General features: G+C 32.9%; 3 protein-coding genes across 5 annotated transcripts; 1 reads left to right on the top strand and 2 right to left on the bottom strand.

The window, feature by feature from the left end:
* Positions 1–633: 633 nt before the first annotated feature.
* Positions 634–9,985, top strand: LOC111711937 (F-box only protein 9). Of its 3 annotated transcripts, none has more exons than XR_002767345.1 (10): positions 634–737; positions 1,190–1,310; positions 1,832–1,867; positions 2,338–2,390; positions 2,977–3,073; positions 4,036–4,127; positions 5,488–5,533; positions 6,859–6,995; positions 9,037–9,141; positions 9,711–9,985. XR_002767345.1 is itself a non-coding variant. In XM_023486420.1 (9 exons), exons 3-9 carry the CDS (start codon positions 1,832–1,834, stop codon positions 9,089–9,091), a joined length of 516 nt encoding a protein of 171 aa, XP_023342188.1. In that variant the 5' UTR covers positions 634–737; positions 1,190–1,310; the 3' UTR covers positions 9,092–9,985. The 3 variants fall into 3 exon arrangements, 1 of the variants encoding a protein (XP_023342188.1); XR_002767344.1 differs by having other exon boundaries at positions 9,642–9,985; XM_023486420.1 differs by having other exon boundaries at positions 9,037–9,985.
* A 1,967-nt stretch (positions 9,986–11,952) lies between these two features.
* LOC111711938 (superoxide dismutase [Cu-Zn]) lies at positions 11,953–15,980 on the bottom strand. Its single transcript, XM_023486421.1, has 6 exons — positions 15,879–15,980; positions 15,293–15,453; positions 14,702–14,756; positions 13,922–14,036; positions 12,979–13,109; positions 11,953–12,170 (listed from the first exon to the last, which is right to left on the bottom strand). Exons 1-6 carry the CDS (start codon positions 15,881–15,883, stop codon positions 12,008–12,010), a joined length of 630 nt encoding a protein of 209 aa, XP_023342189.1. The 5' UTR covers positions 15,884–15,980; the 3' UTR covers positions 11,953–12,007.
* An 813-nt stretch (positions 15,981–16,793) lies between these two features.
* Positions 16,794–17,168, bottom strand: LOC111711934 (extensin-1). Its single transcript, XM_023486417.1, has one exon. It carries the CDS (start codon positions 17,166–17,168, stop codon positions 16,794–16,796), a length of 375 nt encoding a protein of 124 aa, XP_023342185.1.
* Between the last annotated feature and the right edge of the window lie 925 nt (positions 17,169–18,093).

Genomic DNA, 18,093 nt, shown 5'->3' with positions numbered 1-18,093 from the left:
GAACTGCAAAGAATGTCAAAAACTCAACTTCAATTAGTTTAAGAAAGAGAGCGGACAAGTGGATATCTGTTGCCCCTGTTACCCATCATAAAAAATGAATAAATAAATAAATGTGAATTCTACGCTTCAAACTTTTTATTTTAATTTATGTGATGTCATGGCATTTTATATAGGATATTCTCATAGCCCTGGCATTTCCAAAAAGTGGTCTGTCTTTTTTTCTGCTTTCAATATTACCGGAGATAATAAGAATTTTGTTCAGATTTCAATTTTGTTTAATAAAACCAAAATTATCGAAACCTGAACGAAATTCTTCATATCTCGGGCAATATTAAAAGCACAAAAAAAAACATTTTGGAAATGCCAGGGTTGGGGGTATTTTGTGATTGTTATCTCTAAATTTTACTTCAAAAATTAGGTTGAAAAATAAATGCAGCAAATTATATGAAAATTCCCAGACTACATTTAAGTCATCTTGCTACTGTCATGTTTCGTGGGACACACTGTAAATAATTTATAATTTACTTTGTTTGGATTTAAAATGACGCTGATGCTCAAGTTTTTGACTTAATTTGCGGTCCGGACGAGGAACGGGTACGATATGCCATCCCTCCCTCCTTCATTTAACACCCTACCTTGAATAAATGTTGATAAAATGACTTGTTCAGTTCTCTAGAGAGCTGTTCAGCTGTGTGTAGAGGCTTCTATTTAGCTGCTAGGGATCAGGAGATTTGGAGGTAGAAAATTTGTCAAAATCGAGGGAACAAATTAAATAACAATTTTTAATTTATTTTTTAGTCTCTAAAAACGATTTTTTTTCTTGACGAATCGGGGAGGGGGGGGGGGGGGGATGGTTCCTTTGAATTTTAGTTTCACTTTTCCCTAATGTTCCCAGTTGATTCATCTAAAAATACATAGAAAGCCTAAAATGTTAATTAACTTTTAAAAAATTATTATATAAGTCGAATGAATATAAAGAACGATTTAATTTTTTTTTAAACGTTTGAATTTCGAGAAAAGTTGAAGTAATGAATTAGTTTATCAAATTAAATTACTCTCAAGAAATCACGAGAATTGAATTATAAAACAATTACAATTGTCTGACGATCCTACGTTATCTTGGCTAATAGTTTCAATAGATAAACATATGATATTGATGAAATTATTTTATAACTTTTAATGTGGTTAGGTTGGTTTGTGTAAGAGTGTGGGGAGGGGGTATATTGAGTTGTACTTCAAACCAAACTATTTGGAGAGATCTCTACATTTCAAAACCAAGAGCTAACTTCAATGGTTGCTACATTAGCAAGGTGGTTTTTATTCTATTAAAGGGAGTTATCGCGAAAAATGAAAGGGGGTATAGGCTTATGTCGAAAAATATTCGATGGTGATCGCTACTTATCTTCTATCTTTTTTGTCTATAAGGAGAAAATTGTTAACAAGGACTTAAGCGAAGAACGTAGCGTTCACACAAATTCAGAAAGTTGCAATATTCGACTCGGATCGTAAAATAATGTATTTAATTCCAAGCAAATAAAATCGTGATAACAAGTTGTAAGCGAAATATTAATTTGAAAATACATAATCAAAAATATTATGAAATATCAACTTAAATCAATTGCGTCGAAATCAACATTAATTACCTAAAGATATTCTCAACATTTTTCTAAAAAGTAAATATATATTCTTTGTTGTCTGCTTGTTTTTTTTGTTGTATCTATTAAACGTCAAAATGGCTGAAGCGATCCAGCCCAATTTTTTTTGGGACCTTACAAGATCCCAGGGAAGGTTTCTGGGTGACTAAAAAACTAAAATTAAAAAATTATTATAGATGACATATATCAGAGAAGGCGAAAGAGGATTTCAGGTTAGTCAATTAGAAAAAAAAATTACCGTATATAAAAAAAAATAACGTCTTATTAAATAAATGGGCTATGGACCGAAATTTTAAAAAGAAGGGAGGTGGCGTTGTATTTAATAAAAAGAAAGGGAGGTGGGTGTAATTATTTGTAAAAATTAAAAGAGGGGGGGTTTTATTTGTAAAAAGAAAGTGAGGTGACGTCATAACTTCGTAAAAAGAAAGAGAGGGGGAGTAAAAAGATAGGAAGGGGTGTTTTTATTTTAAAACCGGAAGGGAGTGGGGTGTAATACTTTGTAAAAAAAGGGAGGTGATGTTATAATTGTTAAAAGAAAAAGAGGAAGGGCGTTTAAATTTGTATAAAGAAAGGGAGTGGGGTGTTATAATTTGTAAAAAGAAAGGAGGGGTCGATAAGGTAAAAAGTAAGGGAATGTGAGGGATAATTTGTAAAATATTGTTTTGAATTTAATTTTTTTTAGGATTCTGCCACTTACAAAGCCTGGCATGTTGTCGAATATTACAGATTTATCAGGTTAACAATTATTACTGTTGGCTTGATGGTTCTTGTTCTTTCAATTTCATTAAAGGGGGTGGTTCGTGAAATAGAACAAAAGGTAAAGAATGAACTCAAATTAGATCCTGGATCTCTCTTTTTTCATTAGTTGATTATGGTGGGAAAATCATTTCCAAGAGAGTTGTTATATTCTTGATTCAGAATGTCTTCTCAAGTTTGAATCATGGATAGAAGGACTTCCCTAAAAGCCGATTTGATTTGATTTGATTTGATTTGATTTGATTTAATTTGATTTGATTTGATTTGATTTGATTTGATTTGATTTGATTTGATTTAATACGCTTATTTTCGATTAATGAACTGAAACGAGGGATCTTTAAAAGGAAAATATTAGTCGCGTTTTCTTGACCTGTTGTTATGCAATAATTTTTAAAAAGTCGTCTTCTTTGTTTGAAATCCACCAAAACAATGTATTGGTCTGTACAGGGAAACTTTGTATAGGGTTGGTTTCAAACTCCAAATTGAAACTTTGATTGGGAATGATTCTATACCTCCTTATATTATATTTCCCAGAAGAAATACTTCTTACATTGATATATTCTAGATTTTTCCCTGGAGGTAGAGCAATGATGGTTTTATCAGCAGATGATCCAGGACTGATTGTAAAACTAATGAATAACAGGAATATCTGCTATGTACAGGTTCAAATTCATTTATACTTCTAACAGTGCTATTCTAATTAAACCGAAACAATATTAGTTGATTTAATACTCGGAAGTTGTTGTCGTTGTAGCCATCGAATTATAGTAGCCTACATAGACATGGAAATAAGGAAGGTATTCTTGGCCACCAACTGAATGGGATGAGGTTTTCACACCAGAGAAGTAAATTACAACTGTCTCATGGACTCGCATACTTCATCGAATCTACTCAATTACTACATTACCCATGGCCTATTTGAGTGTTGGCAGGTTTGCATGTTATGTCATCCAACGTTATGACCTCAATCAACGACTGTAATTTAATACCATCGGTAGGAATGTAGAAGTCGTCTTTGACATTAGAATAGTTTGCGGTGTTCATTATAAGTGACCTAAAAGCCAATTTTTTATGAAACAGTAATCACAAAATAGCCGAGTCCTGTCATAATTACCGGAAATCTGAATTAATTAAGTTTAGAATTGGACATTTTTTTTTGGTTTTATTTTATAAATAAAAATATTAACAAAATATTGGTCAAGTTAGTTTGTTGTATTGATTGCCGCAAACTATTTTCAAGGTCAATATTTTATTTTTAAGTCTTCAATCAATTAATACTATTCTAGTTTATTTAGAATAGCATCAACAGCATTAAGAGAGGAGGGGGGCGATTTTTAGTGGCTTTCAAGCTTATTAAAACTTTTTATTTAGTTGATGAAATAAACAAGTAAATCCCAAAAAGCTAGCGCAATTAACACATTCAAAATCATGCATGTACTGTATTGTACTTATTGAACTCTAAACTGAACCGTACTGCAGGTATTTTGGTGTACTGCATTGTACTATGTCCTCTATTGTGCTGTACTGCATTGTACTGTTTGCTCAATTGAACTCTGTACCGTATTCTTAAGCCCTTCATTTTATTTTTATGTACTGTATTGTACTGTATTGTATTGTTCTGTAGGGTGCTATGTTTGGAGAGTACAGGATAGTTGACGATGTACTGTTCTGTATATTAAACAAGAGTAAACCCAAGAAACCTGCTCAAAAATTCAGGAAATATATTCTATTCTCAATTGAAGTTATTGCGGAAAATTAAAAACAGGTCGAAAATGTCTATCACATCGTTTAAAAAAAAAAACTTCCAAGATTTCAAAACTTTATTTTTCAGGGTGGCCAAATTGAACGGATTGTACGTGTTTTTTTTTACAATAAAAAATGTATGGATTGTACGGTTAATGTCTGAAATTTTACGGATTCTCATGACCGTCAGTCCGGAAAACATTATTTTTTTTCAATTTTGACTTAATTAAAAGCTAATTTTGTCGTCAAAATGAAGTTCTACTTATTATCTTTATTCCGAATTATGTTAGATTGTTGTTTTAATTTACAATCAAAACTCAATCTTTTATCTTTTCGAGAATATGTTCCAGAAATACATGATGTCCCACCAAAAAAAAACTTTGCTGTAGGGGTATTTACTATTATTATTATTAAAGGACAACCCATCATTCAATGAAATAGGGGTCGGCGCTCCTAGCCGCCGAAAGGTTTCCATGGTCTGACCGAACTGGTCACCCTAGGGAGAAGACTTACACTAGGCGATCTGCCCAAGACAGCTTCATTTCTGGAGACTCTAAAAACCAGGCTGTCCGCCCAAGACAGCTCCATTTCTGGAGACTCTCTAAAAGTTATGCGGTCTGTCCAAGACAGCTCCATTTCTGGAGACTCTAAAAACTAGGCAATCTGCCCAAGACAGCTCCATTTCTGGAGAATCTCCAAAAAACTAGGCGGTCTGCCCAAGACAGCTCCATTTCTGGAGACTCTCCAAAAAACTAGGCGGTCTGCCCAAGACAGCTTCATTTTTGGAGACTCTCCAAAAAACTAGGCGGTCTGCCCAAGACAGCTCCATTTCTGGAGACTCTCTAAAAACCAAGCAATCCGCTCAGTACGGCACCGTCACCAGCTTTCATTATTTGGTACTGAGGAAACAATTTTCCTTAAATTAAAATCAAGGTGTCATTGAAACGCTAAAATTTCCTGTTATTTCCAGGTTTACATTTTTTCTGTCTATGTCTCATAAATTTTTTTTTGTTACAACCACTTGGTCATTTTATTTTGCTAAGATTTAGATGAAATATTTATATGATAACGCGAGCTGTTGAATGTACTGATGGATAAAAATAGCTAATTTTTCCGACTGAACAAAGTTTGCATGAAATATGGCGAAACCATATCTTTCTTTTGATCATTATTAAAATGTCAATTTTATGTTTAGATTGCTCGAGCTCAAAAATAATCATCGATTATATAAAATTTTAGCCTAAATTAGTTCAAGAAAATATGTATTTTTTTTTCCTAATTTTAAAACAATTGAATTTGTCTTGAGTTTGTGTAGAATAATATTATGGTTCAGAAGAAAACGAAGAGACTCCATGGTTTACCACGATGTTCCTGATCAGGTTAATTCATTTATTTATTTCATTCATTTCAATTCATTGATGCCGTTCATTGATGCATTTCATTGATGCAGTTCGTCGGTGCAGTTCATTGTTGCAGTTCATTTTTGCATTTCATTGATGCAGTTCATCGATGCAGTTCACTGATGCAGTTCATTCATGCAGGTCATTGATGTAGTCCATTGATGCAGTTCATTGATGCATTTCATTGATGCAGTTCATCGATGCAGTTCATCGATGCAGTTCATTTTTTTATAAATTTCTAGAAAGTATTTGTTACATTATCTTTATTTTTAATTTGTAATAATTTTGGTCATTTTCTGTTGGACTGATGAGGATATGAAATATATCGAAATTAATTTCCAACCCCGAGTTTTTCTACCTGGAGAGTGAAATCTTTTTTGGCCAGTTTGGACAATTTACATTTACACATTTCTAAAGGGGTACAGCAGGTTCCCACAGCCTTCTCTCACACTTAGATAAGAAGATTTGAAGAACATTCCTAAACTGGTTCATCAGTTTCTTCACTGAGATCAGTTTACTAAACTTACACTAGACATTCGTATAGCCGGCCAAACGGCTGGACCGATTGGGCTGAACATTTTTTTTAACACTGAGGGTTGGCTAGAGGGTGTTATAGACCAAAATGATTTCAAAATTATTTTTTTTTTCAAAAAATTTTCATAATTTTCCAAGGGCAACGCCGGGCACTTTAGCTAGTATTATTTATTTCTGGAAGCGATACAGAGCTCAGACCCGTGAACTGAAGAACAATTTCTCAGTCACGGGTTGGATTAATATTAAAATTGATTTTTAATAATGAGCTTTAATAGGCTTAATGTATAAAATTTGCCAAGCATACATGAAAATTTGATCCAGGTGTGCGAAGTGCTGACATATTATAACAATATATAATGAATTGATGTAACACTTTCAAAGTTGATTAGACCCGAGAATATGATAGCTCTAGAATTGGATGATCTTAACCAGCTGTTACACAACTAGAAATAACAGGATGAGAATAGAGGAGATATTCACATTTCGAAATTAATAATTCACACTAACTACATATATTCATTTTTTTAACAGGATGTATCCCGGATTTGGATAAGCATCACAATAAAATGTGTCTGCTCTGTGGGTTTCCCTGTATTAAGATATTAATATTTACACTGTAAAATATTGAATTTACACTGAAAAACATTTTATTTAATTTATAAAAATCTTGATTTAATCTGTAAAATATTGAAGATTTTATCAAAACTCGTCTTAACAAATGTAAAATATACTTATAAAGTTGTCTTCAATAGTAAGCATTAATAATTAAGGAGTTTCTACTGGAGTTCTACATCAAGGGCCCAAGGTTCCAGAAGTTGTTCTGGAGAAACTACAAGATCCTCAGCAAGTATTCTAACGGGAGTGAGCAGTTGGATATTGTTAACTTGAACGAGAAGGAGTTCCCGAGGTAAGAAGGCACTCAGGAGTATTTAATTTCTATGGAAACCTTTCTCTCTATCTAGTCTCCCTCTTCTCTCGTCTCTCTCACTCTCACACACTCTCACACTTACATTCTCACTGACTCTCTCAATCTCCCACTCTCTCTATCTCTCAATCTTTCGCTCTCCCAATCTCTCACTATTTCGCTCTCCCAATCTCTCTCGGTCTCTCGGTCTCGTGCTGAATTGGGGAAGAGTGGAATGTATGCCATATAGAGGTAGTAGTGCTGTTAGGGGAGATGGATATGATTTAACTTGACAATTTTATAAAAAGATTATATACAAACATACACTTTATTCATCTCTAACACACTCCACCCTCAGAATTTGATTTTCATTCGTGAGATTTTCTGAGAGAAAAATTGTTTCTGTTAAATTGAATTGAACAATAACATAGCAATTAGCCTAGTCCAAAGAAGGCTTGTGAAATAAATATCCCGGGGGCCGAAATTTATGAAATGGAGAGGTCGTTGAACAACTTTTCACCGGTTCAAATCCATGTACATCTTTAAGTTTGAATGGGTTATTCAAGTTCTGAATCGGCGGTAGATAGTTCAGCGACCTAGTTCAAGTTGATAAAATTCGGTTCCTGAATGTTAATCTCTCTGTTCTGGTTATATAACAAGCTAATCAAATATTAAATTGATAAATCATCTCTTCTGGAACTTTTTGTGTTAAGTCATGGATTCATGACTTTCAAAATTCAAACAAAGACAATATAATTCTTGTCATTTGTCTACACAAATTTCTAGAACGGCCAACATTAAATCAGGGGTTTACAATTTCTATTTTATATGAAATGATTTTCTTGCAAGTCCCATTTTTTCTACAGGGTTTGTAATATTTTAAAGTTTCAGGTTGCTTCTCATTCTTTGTGGTGGGTAATCCTGCATTGTACCACTTCAGTCCTAAGTTCGATTTCTTTGTCCGGTTCTAGCTATGATTTAGCTGCGACTTCCTAGCTTAGCTATGATTTTCTATTCGTTAGTCCAAAATCAGAGCAAGATCAAAGATCTGAAGTCGGAGCTAAATCATAGCTAAATATCAGCTGATGGAAATCACATCTAAGGTTGGATTTAGCTTCGACTTCACAGCTAAATCACAGAAAATGGGAACAAACTATTCGCCATTTTTAGGCATTCACCATAATTTTGGGCACAAATAAGCAGACATTAAAACTACTAAAATTGAAAAACATAAGAATAGAGACCAGAAATAATATGCCAAGATGCATAGTTCAGAAAAATGAATATTTCTAAGATTTTTAAAAAAACCTTAAAAATAATATTTTTTCAAAAAAGATATTTTTTACCTTTTAACGAATGAATTAAAAAATATTTTCTAAAAAATACATTTTAAAATAAAAAATCAAAATTTTCTTAAGAATATTTATTTTTATTTTGAATACTAAAAAAAGTTTTTTCTAAACAAAAAATAAACCTTTTTATCAGATATTTCCTTTTATATTGTATCAAATCGCTATTTGGTAAAAAGGGAGGTTGCAATCTTAAATATCATCATTCAAAAGAAATAATGTGTTTCTTATTTATTGTAGTTTCTGGTTCTTCCACTGAAATGTCTTTAATTGAATAGAATTCTGAGTGCAGGGGCGAATACAGGGGGGGGGCGGAGGACATTCGCCCCCCCCCCTGAATTTGGAATTTTTTGTTCCTATTTTCAGAATAGCTTCTCAATAGCATGCTTAAGGGAAAGAAACCCTAGTGCAAAACAGGAAAAATATCTGTCATAATAAACTATAATGTGTGAAAAGTTAAAAATCTAGTTTTTTAGTCTTCAGTCATTAATTTTGACTCTTTTGGGGTTTTTTAAGTTAAAAAAATGTTCGCCTTCGGCGCAATTTTTTGTTCCTAAGAAATCTTGCCCCCCCCCCCCTCACTTAAATCCTGTATCCGCCCCTGCCTGAGTGACATATTATATCATAAGAACGAACGAAGACGACCGTCATAATGTTTCCTGGTTATCTCTGAAGTTACAAAATGTCTTTTTCAGGTTGGTGTTCAGTCCAGTCCGTAGTTATCATTTCGAATCCTACTCCCCACTCTAGCAGCCCATTTCTCTCTCATGATCATATTCACTGATGGATATAGTTGTGAGGTTTGTTATGGTCTTCAAGAATTTGAGATTTTCACAATATTTAAAAAGGCTTTCTCTCAGTTTTTTATATTAAAATTTTATTAACGAAACAAATCGTTTTGATCAACCGCTGTGGTTGCCATCTATGTCTGCAGACAGTGCTTAGGATCCGGATCAGCAACATTTATCTTTCTGGTTCCGGATCCACAAATCGGACAAAATATTGCGGATCCGGGTCCGTCGGATCTTCAATATTTTGGCATCCTGGATCCGGATCCAAGGCGCAAAATATTGACCAAACATTTTTTAAAAAATATTTTTGCTCTCAAACTCCAACTCTGAACTTTTGAAAAAAGGGAAATTGTTAAAATTGTCCTAACCTCTTAATGGTTCAATTAGTTTTAGCATAAAAACACCGATGGAAAAAAGAAGAAACATAATTCAAAAGTTTTTCTTTTGTTAAAAAAAATATACCCGATAAACATCGGGTAGAGAGAAAGTACCTAAATTTATTACTAAAGATACTATTACTAATGATAGTTTTGCGAATTTGTGTTGATAATTTTCTACGTTAAAGTTTTGATTGTTAGTAGGCATAATGGTAAACGTATTCTCCGTTCATTCCTAATCTTCTGTTATCAGTTAAAATGTTGCTTTATGTAATAAAAGCAATCATGTGGAAAATAGCAGTATGTAAACATAGTCGATTTTCATGGAGCCACCAGAAAGTCAAAAGTTTTTGAAAGTGTTTATTGGAATTTGTGATGCTATCGTTTAATCAAATCATAACTGAAATTTTTCTTTGTCCTGATCATATGCAAATTGATATTAATTGATATAATTTGAAATAAATTTTTGAATTAAATCGTATTTATATTTTACGATTAAGTAGACTTTAAAACCTTGTATTAAATTCTAAGTCAAGCTTGTAAAGAATCAAATCATTCAATTTTTTTATCCAAGACGTAAAAAAACCGATCGTAATATAGAGAGGAACGAACTTTTCTTGAAATTAATTTAGTGTTGAGAGATAAAAGGTGACGGTGATAATGGTATGTAAATTGTAAACATTCTGTGAATTGTAAAGAAACGCTTAATTATTAAAAAATATTAACCATTTCTGATTTTTTTGAAAAACCGACCCGCCGTTTGACTCTCCTCCACCCTATCATATGCATAAAATATTTTTGTTGCAAAATAATTTAACAATTTTGAAGTTAATTTAACTGGATTTTACAAAAAAATAGTTTTGCAAACATGCATTTTTTGCAGATTCTAAAAGTAAAGAATAAGAGGCTTTCCAATCATGCATCATTTGTCATATTTGGACATCAAACATGGGATTAAGAGGGAGCGTATTCTAGTTTTCAAGTACCCCAGCAGGTATAGGGTTAAGATAACCCATGCACTTTTGTTACTTAAGCTACAGATCTAAAAGTTACATTTTTGAAAAGCCTTTGAAAAATTTATTTAAAAATAGGTTTCTTTACAGGGTGAATAAAGAAATTTCAATTGATATTTTTCCTTAATACCGGTTTTTTAGTGGAGTGAACAACGACCGCTAGGGGATAAACTAAAAAAAAATCGGCGCGCCAAAAATTCAACCCACTAAGCTAAACCTCCACTACGCCCCTCACTATTTCTCCTCTATTGGAGAACTATGTTCCAGCATCCTTGGATGAAAGTAGTTTTCAGAAATCCACCTATGTTTGCTTATAGGATTTTTGTGGTTAATTGTGGGTAATGTGTCAATTGTAAAAAACCATTCTATAAATTGTTAACAAACACTCTATCTCCTCCATTATACAAAGACATTGGAGAACCATGGTCCATGATCCTTGGATGAAAGAGGTTTTTCAAAATCCACCTATGGTTACCTACAGGAGACCTCCTAATCTCATGGATAAACTCATCCAAGCCAGAATTCCAGATCCTCCTAGAATGAGGCAAGAGACAAATACCTGGAATGAAATATTGTGGTTTAAATTGCCCAACTTGTCCCTGTAAGACCAGAAATGTAGTTTACTGTATGACATATGAAAAAGGTAAACAACAATATAAAGGACAGACAACAAGATATTTAGATGAAAGAGTGAGAGAACGTATTGATTACATTAGAAATCTTTACACAAACCAGCTTGCAGGAGAACATTTTAACCTTCCTGCACATGAACTTCACCCTGTAAAAGTTAGCGTACTAGAGAAGGTTTTGGACCTTGGGAGAGAATTACTTTAAGTACGAGAATCAACATACATCAGAGACTTATTGGCCAACTAAGAGAAATGAACAGAAGAAACTAGTTCTTATTCAATTTTAATCTAATTCAGTATATTTTTTTTAAAAGAATATTGTGAGGTTTGGAGCGTTTGTAACACCAAATGTTTATTCTAGATATCATTTAAATTATCAGTGTATTAAGTCAATATGTATGTTGACTAATATTTAAAGTTTACTTTTGAAAGGGATTGAAAAAAACTGTTTCTTTTTCTCAAACAAACAAAATCATAGTTCGTGAAGTAACTTCTTAAAGGACTGTCCTCAATGCTACAATGTTTTAAAGTAATAATAATAATTTGTATCTTTTGATGCTTTACATATGGCAGCACTGGTGAAGATTTTCCTTTATTCTGAATTTAAGCAACCTTTGATGACCTAGACACTTTATATAAGGATAAACTATGAATTATTCTAGATAAAATTGTCAAATTTGAAATACTCAAGGAATAGTTGATTTATTGAGTTGCAAAAAATACAAAGATTTATTTTACAGTTTGAGACGAATGTACAATGTCTATAAAATTGTTCCGTCCCATCTCAGGTTAAGAAAATCGTTTTTTAGAGGTAAATTTTTATTAAAAATTCGTGACAAATTATATAAAAATTCCGTCAGTTATTGAGTTGAATGATTCCACAGACGAGACGAGACCCAGCATTTCCGGTCTTCTTGCTTTCTTCGTTACCGCCGAGCCCTAAATCGTCCTCCCCGGCGTGTATGACGATGGCTCGTCCGGCAATATCGTTCTTTGCACCGTCACCCAGAGTAATAAGCCTTTAACAAACATATTTAGTTGATCCTTAAATATAGAATAAAGCTCTTCTCTTATATATATAATTAAATATTTCTACATTACAAATGTTGATCATATTCATTGAAGAAAATATAGGTACTGCCAAGGATGTAATGCAATGAAAGATATTTCAGAAGTGTACGCATCTTTTGTACTGCAGTGTACTACTACTGTATTTGGGCGGTAATGTAAACACAAGACGGATGTTACAGCCTGACATGGGATCCATCTTTCACATAAACAAAATCAATGAAATATTCTGGTCATAGAAACTATTATGTGAATTATCAAAATTATCAAATTTAATGCTTTTAACCTCCTCGGATACTAAACGAACTCTGATGCATCAATTCTTGTTTACAAATTCCGCCCAAAGAGAACTGGTTTTAATATGTACGCAGAGTATACACGACCGCAATTAACTTTCCTTGCATTACACCCTTGGGTACTGCATTGCATATCACCATGGTACAAGTTTTCTTAAAAGGCTCCAAAATAAGTTTGAGGCAAATAAAATAGTGACTATTTAAAACAAACATGAACATTCAAATTACCTGTCAACAATATATATATTTGAAACAAACTTGAACATTAAAGTTACCTGTCTACAATATATATATTTAATACAAACTTGAACATTAAAGTTACCTGTCTACAATATATATATTTGAAACAAACTTGAACATTAAAGTTACCTGTCTACAATATATATATTTGATACAAACTTGAACATTAAAGTTACCTGTCTACAATATATATATTTGATACAAACTTGAACATTGAAGTTACCTGTCTACAATATATATATTTGTCGGTCCGTATTCATGAGCAATTATATTTCCAAGATCCCCAGCATGTCTTTGTTGGTCTTTAGGTCCACTGTGCTCAGCCATATCAGGGTTAAAGTGTCCCTTAGCATCCTAGAAATATCAATGGTTAAAGTGTCCCTTAGCATCCTAGAAATATCAATGGTTAAAGTGTCCTTTGGTACCTATAGAAATATCAAGATTAAAGTATCCCCTGTAACCTAGAAATATCAAGGTTATCCCTTAACATCCAAGAAATAAGAGTTAAATTGTTCCTTAGTATCTTAAAAAATATCAGAGTTAAATTGTCCCTTAGTATCCAAGAAATATCAGGATTAAAGTATCTCTGAGCATCCTAGAAATATTAGGGTGCTATTGTCTGAGTATCCTAGAGATATTAGTGATATATTGTCTGAGCATCCTAGAAATATTGGAATTGTATTGTCTGAGCATCATAGAAATATTAGGGATTTATTGTCTGAGCATCCTAGAAATATTAGAATTTTATTGTCTGAGCATCCTAGAAATAATAGAATTGTATTGTCTGAGCATCCTAGAAATAATAGAATTGTATTGTTTGAGCACCCTAGAAATATTAAAATTTTATTGTCTGAGCACCATAGAAATATTAGGGTTGAATCGTCTGTGAGCATCCTAGATATATTATGGTTGAATTGTCCCTTAGCATCCTAGAAATAATAAGGTTGAATTGTCCCTTAGCATCCTAGAAATATCCGGATTAAAGTGTTCATATATTCTACCTTACACTGATAACTAAGAGGTATATATCCTACCTTACTGTGATTACCAAAATATATTTTCTACCTTACACTGATCACGAAGAGATATATCTCTTACATTGCAATGATTACCAAGAGATATATATCCTACCTTTCACTGATCACCAAGAGATATATATATCCTACCTTACACTGATCACCAAGTGCTCCCTCCATATGAACATGAAAGCCATGAAGACCAGGTTTAAGACCGCTCACTTGACCGGAAATTATTACTCCAGCGTAGGGACGATTTACAGAACTAAGAGAAATAAAGATATCTAGATATATATTGAATCATGAAAGAATTATACTTTTAAAACTTCATTTATTTAGAGGAATGTTTTTTCAAGAATTACACCCACTTATTCGAAAATATGCTAAGTTTAATATATAATAAAAGTGTATCCTCTAAAAGTTTGTTTTCATTAAAGTAAGCAAATTCTATTTTCTAGCAGAAGTAAATAGTCTAAAAGAACGTTAACGAAAAATAAACGTTGCTTTATTTAGGCTTATATATTCTCTCAGAGACAAAACTATACACAATTTCTTTTAAAAAAACTGATAAAATATTTAATTTTGATAAACCCAAGATTTCAAAGATATTTGTAAATCCTCAAATAAGGCAGTAATCCGGGAATATCTTTTTAACGAATAATAACAATGCCTAACTTAATTTTCTTTTTTCTTTGATGTACAGACATATTACAGTTCTTGGAAAAGCCTTGGACCAATAACAATTTTAGATCGTATTTTTAATTAAAGGGAACAATCACTTTAAAGAGTAATAGCCTGATATAAATAAATCTCTTTACAGAAAACTAACCTGATATAAATAAATCCCTTTACAGAAAACTAACCTGATATAAATAAATCCCTTTACAAAAACTAACCTGATATAAATAAATCCCTTTAAAGAAAACTAACCTGATATAAAGGGTTCCTGATACACCATCATCTGAACCAGGCACAAGTTTGACAACTTCAAAAATACTATTAGTTCCATTTATATTCTATATACTTTCCTTATCAGGGTGTTTGTTTGTAACCAATAAACGTCAAAACGGCTAAACAGATCGGGCCCAAATATTGTGTGGGACCTCACATGACCCACGGGAAGGTTTATGGAACATAAAAATTGGAAATATTGGGATTTTTTTTAAATGGGCCATTTTGAAATGAACAATTTACCAAACTTTTGAAAAAAAATTTAGAATGGCCGACTTCTATTAAAGGCTAAACTTATTTACTGGCCGCCTTAAAAGCCTAGTTTCAGGAAACTTACAGATCGGAATATGATTTTAAAAATGTTTTTAAAGTTCTGGTTGCAAATCTAAATCTTGAGCAGAAAATAAATGATAACTTTTGAATTTCAGAAAACCGCGTTGGACAAAGAATATTTTAAAGATTAAACATATGGAGTTCTCTGCCTTTGATAATCAGTCAAAGGTTTAAAGGGCACTCCGTTCTTTGCAAGGAGAGTGAATTGAAATATAGCGTACAGTCCGTTTAATATACCTGCTCTTCTTGGAGGACCAAAAAATACAGCGGAGGTTGGTTCCGGGACAGAAACAGATAAATCTTCAGTAAAAACTCTTGCAGAGGCGGGCTCTGAATTGGCGGAGTAGGGGGAGGCGGAGACGACGGAGGAAAGAAGAACTGCAATGGCGAAGGGAGACCTATAGATATAATTAAAGTTTTTTTTCATTAACATTCTTTATCTTTACACGTGAAAGTATGAAGTGCTTAGGATCCGGATCCAAGGGGGAAATTTTCAACCAAAAAAAAGTTTGCTTAAAAACCCAAATCTGAACAGAAAGAGATTGCGAAAATTTTCCGTAACTCAGAACAAGTTTTAGCAAAAGCATAATTGGAACATTTTTTTTATTTTTCAAAAAAATCGCTAAACCTTAATAAATGTTTATGACCTGGACTTTTTTTAATTTTCTTTAGGGTCTAACCAAGATCCGGATTCGCATCAAAATGAACTGGATCCAAAGCACTGCGTACATCACACACTAATTCCCAAAATTAGCAGACATTTGGCATTATCAAACATTGTTCAGAACCCGGAATATTGGTTAAAATAATCTATTTTACTTACCACATACTGCTGACTACTTGTGTTGTGTAGAGCCTACGTGTTCCCTATCCTAGGTTCAAAATTCAACTGACTAGCAAACTGGAAACCGAGATTTGACGTTACATCATGAAACCACATTTGTTGGTCATTGTGTAAGCTGGATACAGGGGGTTCTTAAATAAGAAATACAAATTTTCCGTTTTTTATACACCTTCTCACTAAAATCTCCTAAACGGTTTAAGACCTTAGAGCTACAGAGCGTCCCATATGATAATGGATTATCTCAAAGCTTTAACACCAAAATGCGCACATAAAACTTTTTAAAAAACCTATTATTTACTGCATGCAAATTTTTAAATGAGCCTTACACGATTTTTTCGAATGACTCAATTTTTGAAAATTTTCTGATCAGTCACGTTGGGACACCCTGTACAAAACTTATGAAACTTAAATTGCAATACCCAATCCTGCTTACGCAAATGTAAACTGCTTACATACACTTCACAATATGTACAGGGCATTCAATACTATATTGGATTGTACGATGTACATAACTTTTAAACAAAACAGATTTTTAAGAACGGGGGATATCTACGATATTGGTTAAAAATTCATTAATTGATATTAGTGTTCTAGAAAAGGATATGGGCAATGAATTGTTTTTTTTTTTAATTTAAGGTTTTTGGACCACAAAACATCTAAAAAGTTTTACTTTTCATAATTTTTTATCAGAAATTCAATCCTTTAATATTTCAAACAATGAATTCTGGAAATGCAATAAGCCAATGTTTGAAAGGTTGTAAGATATAGAACTTTGAAAATTATAGTATAACTAGGTTGTTAAAATAGTTAAACATATAAATCTAAGTTTGTTGGAAATGAATTAATTCTTATTTGATGAAAAAGACAGTAGAAGTTTTTCAGTTGACTCTTCGTTTAAATCAGTGGCATACTGGCATACTGGCATACTGGCATAATGGCATAATGGCATACTGGTATACTGGCATACCGGCATACTGGGATACTGGCATAATGGCATACTGGTATACTGGCATACTGGTATACTGGGATACTGGCATAATGGCATATTGACATACTGGCATACTGGCATACTGGCATACTGGCATATTGGGATACTGGCATACTGGCATACTGGGATACTGGCATACTGGCATACTGGCATACTGGCATGCTGGCATACTGGTATACTGGCATACTGGCATACTGGTATACTGGTATATTGGCATACTGGCATACTGGCATACTGGCATACTGGCATACTGTCATAATGGCATACTGGTATACTGGCATACTGGCATACTAGCATACTGGCATGTCATGTCACAATTAATAAGTATTACTCATAAACGTTTTGTCTAATCGTATATGTATGAGAAATCCATAATTTTCTCACAGAATAACTGAGGATACATATGATGAGATGTGTGATATCGAAACTATAGTACAAGAAACAGCACAGAGCTTCATTAAAAGAGATCCCGAATATGATGGAAATCCAGAGATAATGTTCGAATGGTGCGAAAACTGGGAAACTCAACTGCTGAACGATGACTGGAAAACAATCCCAAATAAAGAGATAAACAAAATGATTATTTCATGTATCACAGGAGCAGCTAGAAGAGAGATAATACCGTTTTTGCAACTGGGCGCTATATAAAATCTCAGAACAGAATAATAGGCTTGATAGCAATAGGTAAAAGCACGGCTCGCTTATAGATATATGAATGGATAAAAGTTTTCTATAGCATTACAATTTACAAAATTATTTAGTGGAATTTGAAAAAATACCTAATTATTACTGTGATACGCACTGAACAAGTTTAGTTCTGAATGGAATTGCAGACGTAATTTCGAGTTACCCTTTATCAAGGAGTGCCATGTACCATTCACATAGGTATAAACCTTTGATCAAAGAGTGGCATGTACCATTCACATAGGTATAAACCTTTTTCTGAGTCACATTTAGTGATATATTTAGACTTCTTAGAATTTTTCACGATGTCTGTTTAAGCGTAAATGTGCAAGCCATTTTTATAGGTGACTCTCTTTGAAATTTTTACAACAGTCCCTTTTTCTTTCTTTCTCTTTTGAGTGATACTTTGGGCTTGAAATGAATTGAGTCTTTGCCCCAAATTCTGATTTTTGAATTAATAATTTTAAATTAATGTTTCAATTTTAAGTTAATGTTGCAATTTTAAATTGATGTTGAATTTCA

This window comes from Eurytemora carolleeae, unplaced genomic scaffold (genome assembly GCF_000591075.1).
Source record: "Eurytemora carolleeae unplaced genomic scaffold, Eaff_2.0 scaffold1210, whole genome shotgun sequence".
NCBI classification, from domain to species: Eukaryota; Metazoa; Arthropoda; class Copepoda; order Calanoida; family Temoridae; genus Eurytemora; species Eurytemora carolleeae.
This window is presented reverse-complemented; position numbering and strand designations above follow the sequence as displayed.

Bases quoted from the DNA above. Each gene is read 5' to 3' on its own strand.
- LOC111711937 (XM_023486420.1), top strand. From the start codon at position 1,832: ATGACATATATCAGAGAAGGCGAAAGAGGATTTCAG. The intron at 1,868-2,337 runs GTTAGTCAATTA...AATTTTTTTTAG, and splicing joins AAGGCGAAAGAGGATTTCAG to GATTCTGCCACTTACAAAGC. The intron at 2,391-2,976 runs GTTAACAATTAT...GATATATTCTAG, and splicing joins GAATATTACAGATTTATCAG to ATTTTTCCCTGGAGGTAGAG.
- LOC111711934 (XM_023486417.1), bottom strand. From the start codon at position 17,168: ATGCCAGTATACCAGTATGCCATTATGACAGTATGCCAGTATGCCAGT.
- LOC111711938 (XM_023486421.1), bottom strand. The intron at 14,757-15,292 runs GTATATTAAACG...GTATTTTTGAAG, and splicing joins TGGTCCTCCAAGAAGAGCAG to TTGTCAAACTTGTGCCTGGT. The intron at 13,110-13,921 runs GTAGGATATATA...TGATATTTCTAG, and splicing joins CACTTGGTGATCAGTGTAAG to GATGCTAAGGGACACTTTAA.